This window comes from Camelus ferus, chromosome 5 (genome assembly GCF_009834535.1).
Source record: "Camelus ferus isolate YT-003-E chromosome 5, BCGSAC_Cfer_1.0, whole genome shotgun sequence".
Classification (NCBI taxonomy): Eukaryota; Metazoa; Chordata; class Mammalia; order Artiodactyla; family Camelidae; genus Camelus; species Camelus ferus.
The window spans coordinates 80,129,397-80,145,137 of NC_045700.1; the positions used below are offsets into that span (position 1 = coordinate 80,129,397).

A 15,741-nucleotide genomic window follows, 5' to 3' on the forward strand; every position below is an offset into this window, starting at 1 on the left:
GATCATCATTACTGGGTGAGTGCTACCAGCATGTAGCAGGTAGAGGCCAGAGACGCTGTTAAACACCCTACAAGGCCCAGGGCAGCAACCATAACTGAGAGCTGTCGGCCCCAACTGTCAGTGGTGCCGACATTGAGAAACCCTGCTCTGAGCTGTAAGTGCGGAACACGACTGGGCAATGGGGTGACGGGCCCCCGCCCTCTGAAGGGGCTGGCTGCACCCCAGGTTGGGGGGGCAAAAATGCTGCTGGGGAGGGGCATTTTGTCAGCCAGGGGGCACCGCACTAGCACCGGGACACTGGCCGCGCCCAGACCCATGCCCAGCAGCTGCGGGCACCTCAGTCAGCATCCAGGGTGACAGCTCATCACCAGGGGGTGGGGACTGGGGGCGATGTGTCACACGAGACCCGATCAGAGCAAAGAGAGGCCCCCAAGCCAGGCAGCGCAAACTCGAAGTGAAATGCCATTCCCAGCCCTGGAGAGTGGGGAGTGGCCACACAGCAAGGCCACACTTACCTTTGGGAAGCTCTGTCACCCCCTTCCCCTCATCCTCCTCTGAGGGAAGATGAGAAGAGAAGTGGGGAGGAAGGAGAGGCAGGACAGAGGCAGGTGATGAAGAGGAAAGGGAGAGCAAAAAGGAAAGAGAGAGATGGGTTAACAGGGATTATTTCTTGAGAGACTTTGCTGAGAAAAGGCAGTTGGGAAAGCAGGGTGAGCCCAGGGCAGAGACAAGCTCCCCAGAAGAGCTGTAGGGTAAGGGGGTGCAGTCCATCCTGACTGCCCCCAGATCCAGGGCTCCCAGGGGAGAGGGCCTCACTCTCAGGAGCAGCCCGGCGTCCCTGTCACTGTCCCCATGCCTCAAGCAGGAGTGTGCGGGCCTGGTGAGAGGCAGCCCCCCACCCGGTGACTCAGTGTCCCTGACCATGCAGACACATCCTGAGTGGGAGGCTGTGCCCGGCCATGTGTCCACGTAGGTCACACCTGCATGCCACTGCCCGCCTACCTGGCTGGATCAGTCTTCTGGTGACTAAGGAAAAGAAACAAAATTGGCCCCCAGAGCCTCAGCCCAGCCCAAAAACCGGAGTCTAGGGAGCAAGTTTCTGGGCTCAGTCTGTTCAAAATGGCCAGTAAGGGCCCAGGGCCCCCACCTTCCCTTTTCCCACAGGAAGGAGAGAAGCTGGGAAGTGTGACTAGGTGTGAACCTGGGGTGTGTGCATGCACGTGTGTGTGTGTATGTGTGTGTGTACACAAGTGTCTGAGCACTGCAGGGTGGGGAGCCAGGCATCCGGCAGAGAGCTAACCAACTCCACAGAAACAAGGTAGGCCTCCAAAACCCCCAGGCCAGAGGACGCTGGAAGTGGCACTGACCCCTTCCTGGGCAGGAAGGCTACAGAGGGATTAGTCCCCCTCAGCTGCACAGAGCCCCACCCAGGCCTGCCCTCAGTGTGGGCACAAAGCCAGGCTGCCACCTTGTTTCCAGAAGGGTCCCGAGAACCCACCACCTCTAGGCCCTGCCCAGGACCACAGGGGTCCTCCAACTCCCCTCTCCTCCCTTCGGCCTCCCGGACCACCTCCCTTCCTGCCAGAGTCACTCACCGCCTGTGGGGTGCAGCAAGATATCCGCTGGGTTGTGGGGTTTCAGGCCCAGAGCAGACAGGGGTGTCTTGGCCAGACCTGGGGGGGAGCGCACTGTGCCAGAAAGAAGAGGGGAGACCCCGGGAGTGAGCTCGGGGTGGAGATGTGGGGAGGGGACCCCTCCTAAGTGAGGGCATGCTGGGGAAGGGGGGCAGCAGGAGACGGAGCAGCGGAGCCAGCTCCAGCCCTGGGGTGCTGCTATGGCTCCTCTCCTGTCTCTGTTTCTCCATGGCTCAGCGGTGCAAAGGGTAAAGGCAGCCAGGGAACGGCCCTGCCCATCAGCCTCGAGAAAACAGTTTCTCTCCCGAGGCCCTTAGTTGCTTCGCTATGGTCCCTTCACATCGCATGCTTAGAACACACGTGCAGGTTTCCTGGGCGCTCTCTGACTTGCTCTATGTTATTCTCTCCCTACCCACCTCCTCTTACTTTCCCCATCCCACCCCTAACACACACACACACACACACACACACACACACACACACACACACAATCTTTCTAAATAAGGCACGTAGATGGACTTAAAGAAAATGTAGTATTAAGATGGCGCACCCTGTAAAGGACAGAAGGCGAGGAAGGGACCACCAGCAGAACCAACCCTAGGACCCAGACCAGCCCTTGGTCACAGGGCTTTGGCCCTCAAGCAAGCAGATCCCTTGCAAACCCCAGGAGGAAAGAATTTCTCAGCAGAGGCTCTCTTACCCACCCCTCAAAACCTCAATGTTTTGGAAGGGGAAGAAGCCCCATCTCCACAATCCTCGGCCAAGAGCACCACTTCCCTGCGCGAACCCCAGCTCCCTCCCAAGCCGCCTGTCTGGGTTGGAAGTGTCACAGGACACACAGGTCAGAAAGGGCAGTCAGGCTTTTTCCCATCAGCCGAGGACGTGGCGACTCTGAGCTGATGCTGGGCGGTTGCTCTGCCCAGTCACGAGATTTCTCCTAACACACCTCTTCAAGAAGTAAAGAAATGAGCTCTGTGTCTCCTATCACAGCTCTCGGGAGCCTGCAGAGGCCACAGCCACTGAGGACAGCAGCCACACAGAACTGCTACAGCCTGAGGCTGCCTGCCCCACACTGATGGCCTCAACAGACTAGCTGTGGCCCTCGGGTGCCTAGGACAAACACAGCAGCTTGGGGACCTTCCCTGGCACCGCTTCCCTTTCCCAAAAGACAGTGAGACCTATAGGCAACTAGCCCCTCCAAAATATAACCTTTCAATGCAGCAATTTAAATAACTTATTTGTGCACACGCAGGTGTACATAGGTGTCCATGGGAAAAGAGAGCCATCACACGAGTCCAGATGGGTGGCCCACCTGTCACTCCACCTTCACTCCATCCTGAGATACCCAATGGACAAATACAGCAGAGAGGACAAACACATACTAACACACACGTCCAGGCCTGGGGTAGGTCTAGGCCTGCGTGCTTCTGTCTGTCCCTCCTTCTCTCACACATACACACACACACACACACACAGAGGTGTCTTGTAACAGACACTTATCAAACACTTATTAATGCATTTGAATATAATTAATTATGGAAGAATGAGCACGAAGCCTCTCCAGCCCAGAAGTCCGCATGTGTTTCCCCAACAAGTGCAACAGAGGCACAGGTGAAACAATGAGAGGAGGTGCAGGGGACGAGGGGACAAGAGGCAGTGGGAGGTTTCTCTAGGCTCCCCTCAGCACCTCCAGCTCCCTAATCACTCCTGTCTTCAGTCCCCAGGCATCTGGCCCTTCTGCTGAGGCAGACTAGTGGGTGGCCCTAAAGCCAGGCAAGGCTTGGCTTCCCAAGAGAAGAATTCCTCACATTTCTCCACCTCTGTCCCTCTCCCAACCCTGTGCATAGAGGAAACCTCTAACTTATTCTTCCCACGGGAGCACCCGTGACTGGCCAAGGGGAGGGAGGGAAGAATGGGAACAGAAACATGTGGCAGAACCCAACTCTAGCCTGGCCCAGATGGCTTCATCCCAAACAGGGTGATGGCCAGGATCCTGGCTGTTGGGACCAAGAGGGAATCAGAGCAGGTGTGAAGGTAGGGGGTTAAGACTAGGGAGAGAGATTCCATGGAGTTATAAAAGGCCACAGAACTGTCTTGAACAGATTGCCCTGGGCTCACACTGTCCTGTATGGGAGCCACGAGCCACATGAGGCTATGGAGCACCTGTAGTGTGGCCAGTCTGAGGCAAGATGTGCTGTAAGTGTAAAACGCACACTGGATTTCAAAGGCTTAGTATGAAACAATGATGCAAAATATCTTTTTATACTGAGTACATATTGAAATGATATTTTAGATCTTTGGGGTTGAATAAAACCTATTATCAAAATTAATTTCACCAGCCTCTTTTTTGATTTTTTAAAAAAGATTGTAAGATATATAATTAATATTTTTATTTTGATTTACCTATCAAAATAATAATATTTTAGATATTTGGGGCTAAATTTAAAAAGTCATTACAATTAATTTCTCCAGTTTCCTGTATGTTTTTTAATGGAGCTGTTAGAAAATTTTCTCTTGCAAACATGGCTCATGTTATTTTTCCATTGGACAGTGCTGCTCTAGGAACAGCCGTGGTATCCACTCCTAACTTCAGTCTCCTGCTTATCCAAGATGGTAGCCAGCATGAGTTCTGCTGGCCCAGCGGACAGGTACCGGTGCCACACTCCTTCCCTGTGCAGGACAGCCAACCACCAGAAGGCATGGCCAGCTCTGACTCTCCTGTCCTCACCCTCCTCCCCTCTGACTGGAGCAAATGGATAGCCTGGGCCAGGCCCACCCAATCTGACCCTAGAGCATCATCAGTCTCTCCATCTCTGCCAACCTGGGACTCTCACAGGGACCCTGAGTACTGCTCCATCACGGCCTCCCCCAGCTCCTCCTTGTGTCTCTTCTACCATATACAGGAACACTGCCCCTCTCCTAGGCTCACCCAGGTCTTCTCTGTGGGTGGAAATGTCTCTGCCCTACAGGGATTTGCCTCTCCAGTGAGAGCATCAGGGAGATGCAGACTAAATGCTCCTATCTGGAGGCCAAGAGATGGATGAGATGGGGACATGGTCAGCCTGAGGGTTCTAAGCCTTTCTTTCCTTGGTGGAAATTAAACAGGTTGCCCACAGTGGAAGAGGTGCCTGAACCCAGACAGAAACAAGGATCAGAATCAAGAAGGCCCGGGGGTGTCTCAGAGATACACCAGCAAGTCACAAAGAATCACTTTAGGATGAGGGATGTTTTGTACATAAGGCTGCAGAGGCTCTCATCAACCAGGCAAACTCCACAATATGGGAGTCCAGGAGCCCTGTGGTTGTAGGTCAGTCTGGATGCTAGGCCTGTGGCTGCTGCATCCTTAGATGTGTGAGCGTGGACAACAGGACAGAAGAGCAGTGGGGGAAGGAGGCTGAAGTAAAACAAGCCACAGGGATGAGAAGCAGCAGATTCTGGCCCTGCCCAACTTTGCCAGCACCCCCAAACCTGGAGAGCTTACACAGGCCAGAGGGGTCGCAGGGAAAGTAGGCTGAGTGCGGAGTTCTTACCCCCACTGGGCGGTGGGCTGGTCGGGGAGCTTCCCTCCATCTCCTCGAAGGCCTCCTTGTAGCTGTGAAGATGGGGCTGCAGGACAACAAGGGAGGGAAAGGGGGTACCCATGGGTGCCCATGACCCCGAGGAGGAAGGCTCCCAATTAACCAGGCTGGCCCCTCACCCTCCCCAGGTAAACACAGAGGTCAAAGGGAGACCTCCGCCATCTGTGGTCCCAACAACTTTTTGCAGTCAAGAGGCTAGAAAGTGTCTATTTGCCACAGTCCAGTAGCACCTGCCTTGGAAATATTTCACAACAAGGCCAAAGAGAAGAGGCTTGGGGCAGGGCACTGGGGTCCTGCCAGAAGGCAGGAGAGAAAAGATGTCCAAAAGTCATTTATATCCAGAATGACTTGTTAGCCCGGGCTTTATCAAACACGGACCACTCACATCAGGATCTTCCAGGGCGCATGTTTAAAATGCAGAGTCCTGGGTCCCGTCCCAGGTCTATTATGGTAGGCTTTCTGGACAGGGACTTGGGAATCTGCATTTTAAACAAACTCCCTAGTGACTGTTAACCTCATTAAAGTTTAAGACCTACTTCCTCAAACTACTGAAACGTCTCAGAAATGCACTTTGGCACTGAAATTAGATCTCCCAAGAAAACCCAATGTCTAGAAAGGGCTAAAAAACTCTCAGTCTATAGGATCTGGCTTGGAGTTTAGAGACTGCGGTCACCTATGTCATATCCAGGGTGCTGACCACCCCACTAAGGTGCCCTCTTTAGGGGTCAGAAGGGAACCTCAGCCTCAGTGTTCATGGAAGAAGTAGGGGCATAAAAGCTATTTAGAAAAGGAAATGGGCTCCACAGGCCAGAGAGGAGACCTAGGGAGGAAAAATTACTGAGTTTACTGACAGGTCAGTGCCAGCCAGGTGACCATCAAATTCCTGAATAGTTCAGGTGGGCTCTGCTACCCTCTGGGGCCCCAGGACTCACCTCTTTGGGCCGCCCTCCAGGATTGAGAGCGATGGTGAGAGCCAGCTCCGGGGAGACGCACTGGACAGGGGAGCGGACCCCCGGGCTACGGGGGGATGCAGGTTCTGGTGACTGGTTCTCATACTGCCCGTCGCTGGCCGCCCGCCTCCGGAGAGGTGCTGGGGGCTCTCCAGGCTGCTTCTCCCGAGCCTGCACCCCTGGGAGGAATGGCAGGGTGCAGAAGGTGATGAGCATGACACGGGGGAAAGGCTTGATCATTCCCCCAGAGAGGGCAGTGTGTCTCAGCCCAGGGGGCCAAGCTGGAGTGGGGCTCATCTCCCCGCAGCCTGCCTCTGCCCACACCCAGGTTTCTCTGCAGGGTTGGGGACCTGCTTCGATTGAGCTGGCCTTCACCAAGAATCTCTACTCTGCACAGGGCTGGGGCCTGGAGCACAAAGGACTGATACAAGAAACAGATGTCAATTTCTTCCAAGCCCCAGAGGCAGAGGGCCAGAGCTTCCAGGCAAGTGAGGGAAGGTGGTGGGAGGAGAGACAGTCTCCAAGGCGACTGCATCAACCAACAAGCAACACCAGGCCCGTGGGGAAGGATTTTGGAAAGAGTGGATGATGCCTCATCCTGCAAACCATGCTCCCGAGAAGAAACCAAGAAATGACTAAGACTCGTCATGACGTCCCGGCCCCAGCCGGCCCCTGGAATATCACTGGCCTTCTCTGGGGTTCCCTAGCCTTCATCCAGTGCACCTCTAAAACCTCCTACTGATTTCCCTTATGCTGACCCCTTATCTACCCACCCCCTTCTTGCCCCCAAAATGGTCCAGGTCCCCACCTGCCCCTCCCAGCAGAACAGCAGGCAAAGAGCCTAGAGTCATGGACTCCATCTGCTTTTGTGTACTTCCCTTCCAGTCCACGGGCCTGGGGACGTTGTTAATCTCACCCTCCTCCCTTCCCACCCCTCTTCCCACAGCTGGGCTGCGGCACGAAACCCATTGCCTCATTGAGCTAGCTCCAGAATCCTAGAAAACTTACACCCCAGGGCCCAGAGGCCAAGGCCCAGCCTGAGGGCATGCCCCTCATCCTCATTACCCTGCAGGAGGAAACTCTCAGCCCGGCCCTCACCACCACCCATGAGGGCAGGCGAGGTAAGAGGAGGTGCTGGGACTTACCAAAGGCATTGTGAGACTCTGGCTACACCAGCCTCAAGCCAGCATTTGTGGAAAGACTGCCCCATGGCACCCATGCACACACACACTCAAGTACACGCGTGCACACACACACATACACAGCTGGCCCCAGGAAAGAGTCAGTGCAGCCAAGCAGAAATCACCCTCATTCAAACTGAATCATCATCTACCCTCCACAATGGGGTCTGCATGGCCCTGGGGGGCTCCCCAGCTCCCACCTGGCACAGCCACTAAGGCAGCCATGAAAAACACATACTGGGAAGCCTTCCTACTCATGAACAGCAGGCTGCTGGCTGCCAAGTCTAGGGACGGACACAGTCTCTCTCTCACACATAGTCACTCAGAGACACGCACACGTACTGTCCCATAATTGGGAGCCCCGTCTGGACAGCAGCAGGACTGGCACGACTCTGCAAATGCAGAAGGTACCCTGGGGTGGGGGAGGGGTGTTCTGGGGTTCCACTTTGGGCTCTTCATTATTCAGAGGCAACCTGCCTACCATCTCAAGCGAGAAAAAAGAGCCCCGGTTGAAGACAGTAAACCAGACTCACAAACGGCTTTACTTAAAGCAAGTAAGTCCCTCACCTCAAAGGGCCCTTATTCTCAGAATAGAAAAATGGGGGCCATTATGAGCAACAGCCCAGATGAAAGATGGGGCACGGCTCTAAGTGGCTGAGCAGTGCCCAGGGGCCCTACAGAAATCCCAGGCTCCCAGCTGTCAGAGAAGCGGCTGTACCTCCCACCAACTCGGATGGGGACCCCCGTGGGGGCTACGCTTCCCCCACCTCCACCAAGTTCCCTTCCCTTTCAGGCCTCCCTGGGCAGTTTGGTCCAGAGCTGCTGCTGGTTTCATTCCTGGCAAAAACATTAGAGAGAAACAGACATAGCCATTGATTTTCTAATAATAATTGTGACAAAGGAGGCCCATTCGGGAAAGGCTCTTGGGGTTTGGAACCAAGTTCAGCCCCAAGGTTAAAAGAAATGCATTAGGGCTCGTCTCAGTTCCGGCTCACCCAGCCCCACAGCCTCTTTCTGGCAGATCCCTCTGCCTTTGCAAAGGGTGGCCAGTTTCCCCATTTGGGGATCTGATGTCTGCCCTTGAGAAATGGGTCTGTTTCAATTTGAGGGCCTGAATCTCCCAGAGGGACAGAGAACATTCTCCCTGACGCATCCAAAACGTCCTCCATGTTCAGGGGCCGCAGATGGTTGCAGCCACCCGGAGAGGAGGCTGGACTGTTGGAGGGGCTTCTGGGCTGTGGAGGTGTGAGATCCCAGCCCAAGGCGGTCAGACACTTGAGAGCAATCACACCTCTTCAAGCCCCCTCGCCGCTGCTAACAGACTGGCACGCGGGAGCACGCTCTGTCCAGAGGCAGGGGGGTGGACAGGTTGATGTCCAAAGAGCTAGAGTGCTGCAGGGCAGAGTCTCCCACTGCGGATGGGGGAAGACCCTGCATTCCACTCCCACGGGGGCAGCCCCTCTCCCGCAGAGTGCCCCCACAGCCCCAGTGGCTGGCCTGGGCCTCTCACATTCTTTGAACACAGTGTCTCACTGTTGTCCCCCTTGGCAGGCCCAGATCTGCCCTGGAGTGCTCAGAGAGCCATGTTCTCTCTCCCTTGTCTTTCTCTATGGGAGGGGAGGCGGGCCACGGCAGAAGGGAGAGAAGAGAGCTCCATTGTTCTTCAGCCAAGCTGGGATGTCTGGACACAAGCTGACAGCCAGTGTCAGAGGGAGAACACCCCTCCCTCACATCCCAGAGACGGATGGATAATGAAAATAGGCCCACTCCCCACACTGCCCGCCTCCCCCACCACCCCCGACCCTGGGACCTTCTCAGTCTCTTGGCCCTGGCCCCGCTCTCAGGGCCTCTGTGTCTTCCTGCACGCACACAGGCACATGCATACACAGGCGGGGGCGCACACAGCCTTAGCCCGACAGGTATAGCAGTGGGGCACAGTCACCCTCAGAAGCTCCACCATCAGCCTTTCCCCACTAGGAAACCGGGGCCCAGAGGGAGCTCATGAAGAAAGGAGGAAAGAGAGGCAGGCAAGGGGCCCTGGAAGGTCTTCCCAGCAAAGCTGGTGAGTCCAGCCTTCGAGCTCCCATCCCAGAGGAATGGATACCCTGATGGCCAGAAAGTGGCCCTTACAATGATAATACGCTACATCCAGAGGCCCTTTGTCGTCCTCCAAGGGTCACTCACACCCTGTGGGCATCAGGCCTTCCCCACCGCCTGGAGGATGGTAGTCAGTGTAGCCCAGGGCCTCCACATCGGCCACCAGACAAGAAAAGCAGGGTACAGGAATAGCCCCATCTCCCGTGGGTTCTCACTCTGCCCCCCAGGATGGTGCTGTGCGTAGGGGGACAGATGGCTCCAAAGCTCCCCTGAAGTGGGCTGCACCTGAGGCCGTGAATCCCCTTCATCACATACATGCGTGCGCGCGAGCACACACACACACACACACACACACACGGGCAATTCTAGGGGCTGCAGCCCCAGCATACATCAATACACCACCTTGATAGAGCATGGCTGCCAGCCGGTCCTGGGCCCCTGCAGACAAATGCCCTCAGGTCGGGTTTCATCACATGCCTCCCCTATGCCCCCTGGACTGGCCGCTTCTACCCCCACAGACCCAGCTCTTCTTTCCAGCCTTCCAATTTCCAAAAGACTGGATTCCTCAGCTCCAGGTGGCAGGGCTGGGTGTCCGACTGCTTGCCTGGGGCTCCGGAAGTGAGGGGATCCGGGAGGCCACCTGCTGGGCCAGGGCACCAGAAAGCCACACGGCAGTCACACTAGCAGCCCCAGGGCAAGCCATGCCAGCTCCCCTCAGGACAGGCCCACCACCCCAGAACTGCCCCCAAACCCCTAGGCCCAGCTGAACACTGCACTCCCCACCACTGGGCCGAGAAAAGGGTGAAGGGACAGGAGAGGAGGCGGACAGGGGGCGTTCTTCTAGAGCCATCTCCCCGTTATCCATGGTCGTGAAAGCACCAGATATTGCCACTGGGAGTCAACAGTTTCCACCGCCCAGTAAGCCTTTTCCCAGAACTGCTCAAGGCCACGCATGGGGTAAGCCTGAGCACATGATTTCCCTACCTGGGCCGCCGGGCTCCAAGGAGCAGGGAAAGGATGAGGGGAGTCCCTCCCCAGGGTTAAAAGCCTATGGGCCTGATGTCCAAGAGCCAGGGAGAGAGACACTAGTGGACTACAACAAAGAGAGGAACGTGACCCTCGATGGAGGGTTCACAATATTGGGGTGCATCAAGGCATCATGCAAACAGTACCCAGCAAGGCTATGATCCTCTATCACACTGGGAGATTGAGCTCAAAGCAATTAAGAGACTCACCCAGAAGTGTCACAGAGGTGGTCACAGGCAGAGCCAGGACCACACCCAGGGCTTCTGACTCTTGGCCCTGGTTCCTAGGATCAGAGGCTCAGGATGAGGTCAGAGGGGGTGCTCTGTCCCCAGGGAGTGTGTACTCAAGAGTGGATGGAGCAGCCGGTGCCAGGGCACCAGCTTGTGTCTTGAGCCCGATGGTCCATGGAAAGTACTGTACCCACTGAGGCTCTGGCCAGGCGGCCCAGGTGGTCTGGTTGGGGCAGCTAAAGAGCTAGGCTGTCCTGAACTCTCACTGAGCACCCTCATTGCAAAGCCCTGAGTGTCCACCAGGACTCTGAAAGTTGGTCTAGTCACCCCAGATCCTGTTCCCAGCAGGGAAGGCCAAGGCTGGAAGCATCATGCCATGTCCATGCAGAAGTGGGAGCACTCGCTCATGCAGAAAAGAGAGGGAGGAGGGAGAGCGAGGAGGAGAGGTAGGCAAGGAGAGAGGAGGAGGGCAATGAGAATTAAAAAGAAAGAAAGAAAAGAACAGAAGAGGGAGAGAAAGAAAAGTGAGGAAGAAGTGGGAAATAAGGAGGGTGGAAGAAAGTGGGTAAAAGTCTAGCGGGAATAGCACATGAAGGCGGAAAGCAAGAGGGAGAAACTGAGAGCAAAGATGGGAGGGGGAGAGGAACCAACCAGAGAGAGAGGTGGATCGGAGCCGGTGGAGAGGATGGTGCCCGGAGCTGACATTCCGCCCAATGCCCTGCAGCCTGGCATTGTACGCTGCCCATCCCCACCCCAGGGGAGCCGGCAGAGGGAAGCAGGGAGGGGAGGCAGGGTGGAGGGGAGGACACCAGGCAAGGAAGGCACCACACCCATGGCACAGGGGACAGATGGACACGGGACACACGGAGAATGCAAGGGACAAGGCATTAAACAGGACGAAACAAAACAAAAACAAAGAGAAAATCAAGATTAATTGGTGTTCTGAGTCTGGGATCTGGCCACACACTGGAGGGAGGTGGGCAGGGTGGCAGACAAGAAAAGAGGGTGGTCCAGGGTCTTGCTTCTCCAAAGGGCAGGTGGACTTGCTGCTGTCTGGAAGGACACCACCCACATCTCTCTTTTCTAACCCCAGCGTGGAGCAAGAAGCTACCGGCCTGGGACCAGGAGATTTCAATCCTATCGCCCCACCTGCCCTCACATTCAGAGCAGCCCCATCCCAGGACCTCCCTCCTCTCATGGTCACCTGTCTCTTCCAGGATTCACCAGTGACCCTGCTAGTCTGAGCCCAAGGGTCATCTTCTCTAGCATCAGAGCACCCCTCAGCCCTTCATTCTTCCATCACACCCCCTCTTAATAATCCCCTTCCATGGGAACCACTTAGGATTTCCTACTCCTGCCCCAAACTGCTGGGCACCGCTGAAATGTTCTTAAGATGAGCCAGCCTGGATGAACCGTAAGGACCAGCGATGTCCTTTTATTCACCCCAGCTGATTCCAACCCATCTCACACCACAGGGGCCGCACAGGGGCAAATATCACCCCTTCCTGCCTTCCAGGGAAACACATCTTTTTCAGTTTCTTCTACTTCGAAAGCTGCTCCAAACCAGTTTCTCTGCTGGTTCCTTCTCATGTCTCCAACTGCTGAATGTTCAAGAACTTAATCCTGGGACCTCCTCCATCTGTGCTCACCCGCTGGGTAGTGTCATGTAGCTCCTTGCTTCATATCCATCCATATGCTGACAACTCCCACATTTCTAAGCTCCAACTTTCCCTCCATCAACTCCGGACTTACATATCCAACCATCTTGGACATTCTGTGAGCATCTCAAATCTAACGTGGCCAAAATCACACTTCTGATAATGCCTCTAAGCGAGCTCTTCCCACATTCTTCTCCATCTCAATAAAGAGGAATCCCATCCTCCAGTTGCTCAGGCCAGGATCCTTGACTTTGCCTTCTCTCACATCCCATGTCTAGTCTCCTTGTAAATATTGATGGCTCCACCTCCCAAATATGTCTACAACCCGAGCACGTCTAACCATCTCTAGACACCATCCTGATCGATAACACCAGCTTCCTATCTGGTCTTCTTCCACCCTGGCCACACTAATCCTTTTTAAACAAGTCAAGGGATATCATGCCTCTGCCCAAATCCTTCCTAAGGCTCCTCATATCATGTATAGTAAAAGCTAAATTTCTTATGATCACCTACAAGGCCCACAGCCAGCTGGTCCCCACTGTCATCCCCTCTTTGACTTCAGGCCCCCTACATCCCCCACACCAGGCACACTCCTGACTCAGGACCTTTGCACTTGCTGTTCCATCTGGCACATTCTTTCCCCAACCAGTGAAGCCTTTTCCCTGACCATCCTATGTAAAGTGCAACCGCCTTTCACCCACCCCTCACCCCTCCCTGGCATTTCACTGCTTTATTTTATCTCTATGACACTTAATCACCCATTGGACATATTATATGTATATTTGCTTATTTGTTTATTGTCCATTTCTACTTCTTAAAAACAGGGTTTTTATCTCTTTTGTTTATCACCATTTTTCCAGAGCCTAGACTAGCATGTAGCATGGATTAGGAGTACATGTTGAATGAATGATGGAATGGGCCTTGTCTCATCTCTTATTTCCACTAGCAAAGTGTAAAAACTGGGTTCTCAATTTAAGCTCCCAAAGCTTGACACCAACATTTCTCTATATCTGTATCCATCTTTATTCTTATTTCATGAAGAGGTACTTCACCTCCTGGTTGAGCCTAAATTATCCTCCTGGGCTCTCTCCTTCTCTAAAAGCATTCTCATGGCTCCTATATTCACAAAAAGTTCTCAATATCTTGCTACTCTCTTCAGCTACCATCCTCTTCCCTTTTATCACAAAACCACTCAAAAGAGTAACTGATACGCTGTCTGCACTCTCTCACCTCTCACTCCTCAATCCCTCAGTCTGGTTTCTGTCACCACCACTCTACAGAAAATATGCCCTTGAACATCACTGGGGCCACCTAATTGGCAAGCACGATGAATTTTCCCCTGATCTCTCCACAGTGACACTGCTAACCTCCCCCTCCTCCTCCTGGAAACCCTCTCCTACTCTAACTTCTGTGATGACCTACTGTCCCAGTCTCCTCTCACTGCCCTGAACATTCATTCTCAGTCCCCTGGCCTCCTTTTCCCTCATGGCCATTTCATTCTGTCATTTCTCTCCATGCTTTCTGACATAGAGATCGCATCCATGCCCAAAGCTTTAACCTTCACCTTTGTGAGGACAACTCTGAAATCTATAGCCCTATCTGCTGTTTCAAGCTCCAATTCTAGGTGTCCAACTGCCTTCCATACATCTCTACCTGGAGGCTCCACCGTCATCTCAAACTCAACACATCTGATACTGAGGTCTTCACCTTACATCAAACCTGCTCCTTCTCCTAACTTCTGGCTCATTAATGGAACCATCATTCTGCTTCTATCCATGAAGCCTCAGAATCATCTTTGATGTCTCTCTCTTCTTCATCTACTACAGTCAATCAATTCATAAATGCATTGGTTCTATTCCCACAGAGTCCTTGGCACCCAATTCTTCTTTTGTATTTCCATGGTCAGTCCCCATCACCTAGGCTAGCTAATAAGCTAAAATCTCCTAGCTCAGAGTCTCTCCCCCTTTGCATCCTTCCTGCCCAGACCCATCAGAGATACATCTTCTTAAACTACAGCCCTGATCATGGCATCCTCTTCTGACTGAAACATAGTAATGACTTCCTACATTGCCACTGGGTAAGATGCAAGCTCCTCAGTCTGGTATTTAAAACCAACTGGACGCAGGCCACAGACTACCTTTCCTGACGCTCTCTCATACAGCTTATATGTTCCCAACCTACTCTATTCTTCAAACATGTCCTATGCTTTCCTGTCTTCATTATGTATCCTCTCTCTCCAATGACCTCACTCACTTTCAAAATCCTACCCAGCTTCCAAAGCTCTGTTCAAAACCCACACTCAACACAGAGCCTCCCCAATCTCTCTAGCTGATAATGATCTTTCCTTTTTCTTCATTCCCACAGAACTTTCTCCATCTCTCTCTTATTCCAAATAACTTCATTTTAAAGTTCCAGTTCTTTTTCCCCTTACTAAACTCTAGACTCCTTGGAGATAAGATCCACATCTGATTTCCAATATGCATTGAAAGCTCTACCTCTAGAGACACCTGAGATCGCTCCAGTCACAGAATCAGGATCATAAGATAACTTGAATGGACTCAACAACTCTGACTCTTATTTCTTCTTCTTGTCTTATTGCAGTGGCAGGATATCTAATACAATGTTAAATGATAGTGGTGACAACAGGCATCTTTGTTTTGTCCCTGGTGTAATGGGAAAGCTTCTCACGTTTCACAAGAAAGTGTGATGTGTGCTATAGATTTCTGGTACCCACCCTTTATCAAGTTAAGAAAACTATCCCTACAGTCTCTGAGATCTAAGCTGAAATAAGACATAAAGAGTAGCTGGATCAAAGTGGAATGAACCAGGGACATAGCACCGAGGTATGGAGGACAGCCAAGGAAGAAAAGGCAGACCCGAGGGAGAAAGGCCAGAAGAAACCAGATCACATCCATGGCCATACAGAGGTTCTCCCTCAGATCTGAGCTTCCTGGGTTACTCATGTTGAAGCTTATGTTCCAGCTTCTAGTAGAAGAATATAGAATGAGAAGGAAAAGGCAGTGCTGAAAGTCTATCCCTTGGCCCCAGATTGTTCTACAAATTGATCCTGTTGGTGCATCTCTATCTAGACAAGCACTGCAGATACCCTGAAGGGCTCCTGAGGAAGGTGTGCAAAGAAGAACTGCTGACATAAGAAATACTGTTCATGACAGGGCATGGACCAAAGGGGCCCTTTGTGGCCCTGGGGACCAAATGTAACTGTCCCCTATACACATCTTACCCCTTCCCCTGATTAAGTCACTTACAGCTGGTGGAGGAGATGACAGTGGGGTTGGGGGACAGACATACTGTGCCAACGATATCCTTCCCTCCCTGTGACTTCTTGGCAGCCAAAATCTGGGCAGTTACAGGATATGGAGGTTGACA

The 15,741-nt window shown here is 53.2% G+C and overlaps 1 protein-coding gene across 13 annotated transcripts in view; it reads right to left on the reverse strand.

Annotated features, from left to right (window-relative positions):
• Positions 1-15,741, reverse strand: part of TNS1 (tensin 1) — a 186,684-nt gene that overhangs the window by 27,671 nt on the left and 143,272 nt on the right. For 4 of the 13 annotated variants that reach the window (XR_004320092.1, XM_032480201.1, XM_032480205.1 and 1 more), the window contains 6 exons: positions 11,348-11,434; positions 6,145-6,341; positions 5,165-5,240; positions 1,596-1,688; positions 1,003-1,026; positions 516-554 (listed from right to left, as the gene is read on the reverse strand). Coding sequence is in view for 12 of the 13 variants with exons in the window: in XM_032480201.1 (XP_032336092.1) it covers positions 516-554; positions 1,003-1,026; positions 1,596-1,688; positions 5,165-5,240; positions 6,145-6,341; positions 11,348-11,434 (516 nt within the window). In the remaining variant the exon portion in view is untranslated. The remainder of the gene's footprint in view (positions 1-515; positions 555-1,002; positions 1,027-1,595; positions 1,689-5,164; positions 5,241-6,144; positions 6,342-11,347; positions 11,435-15,741) is intronic. The other 9 variants (XM_032480200.1, XM_032480197.1, XM_032480203.1 and 6 more) reach the window with 7 other exon arrangements.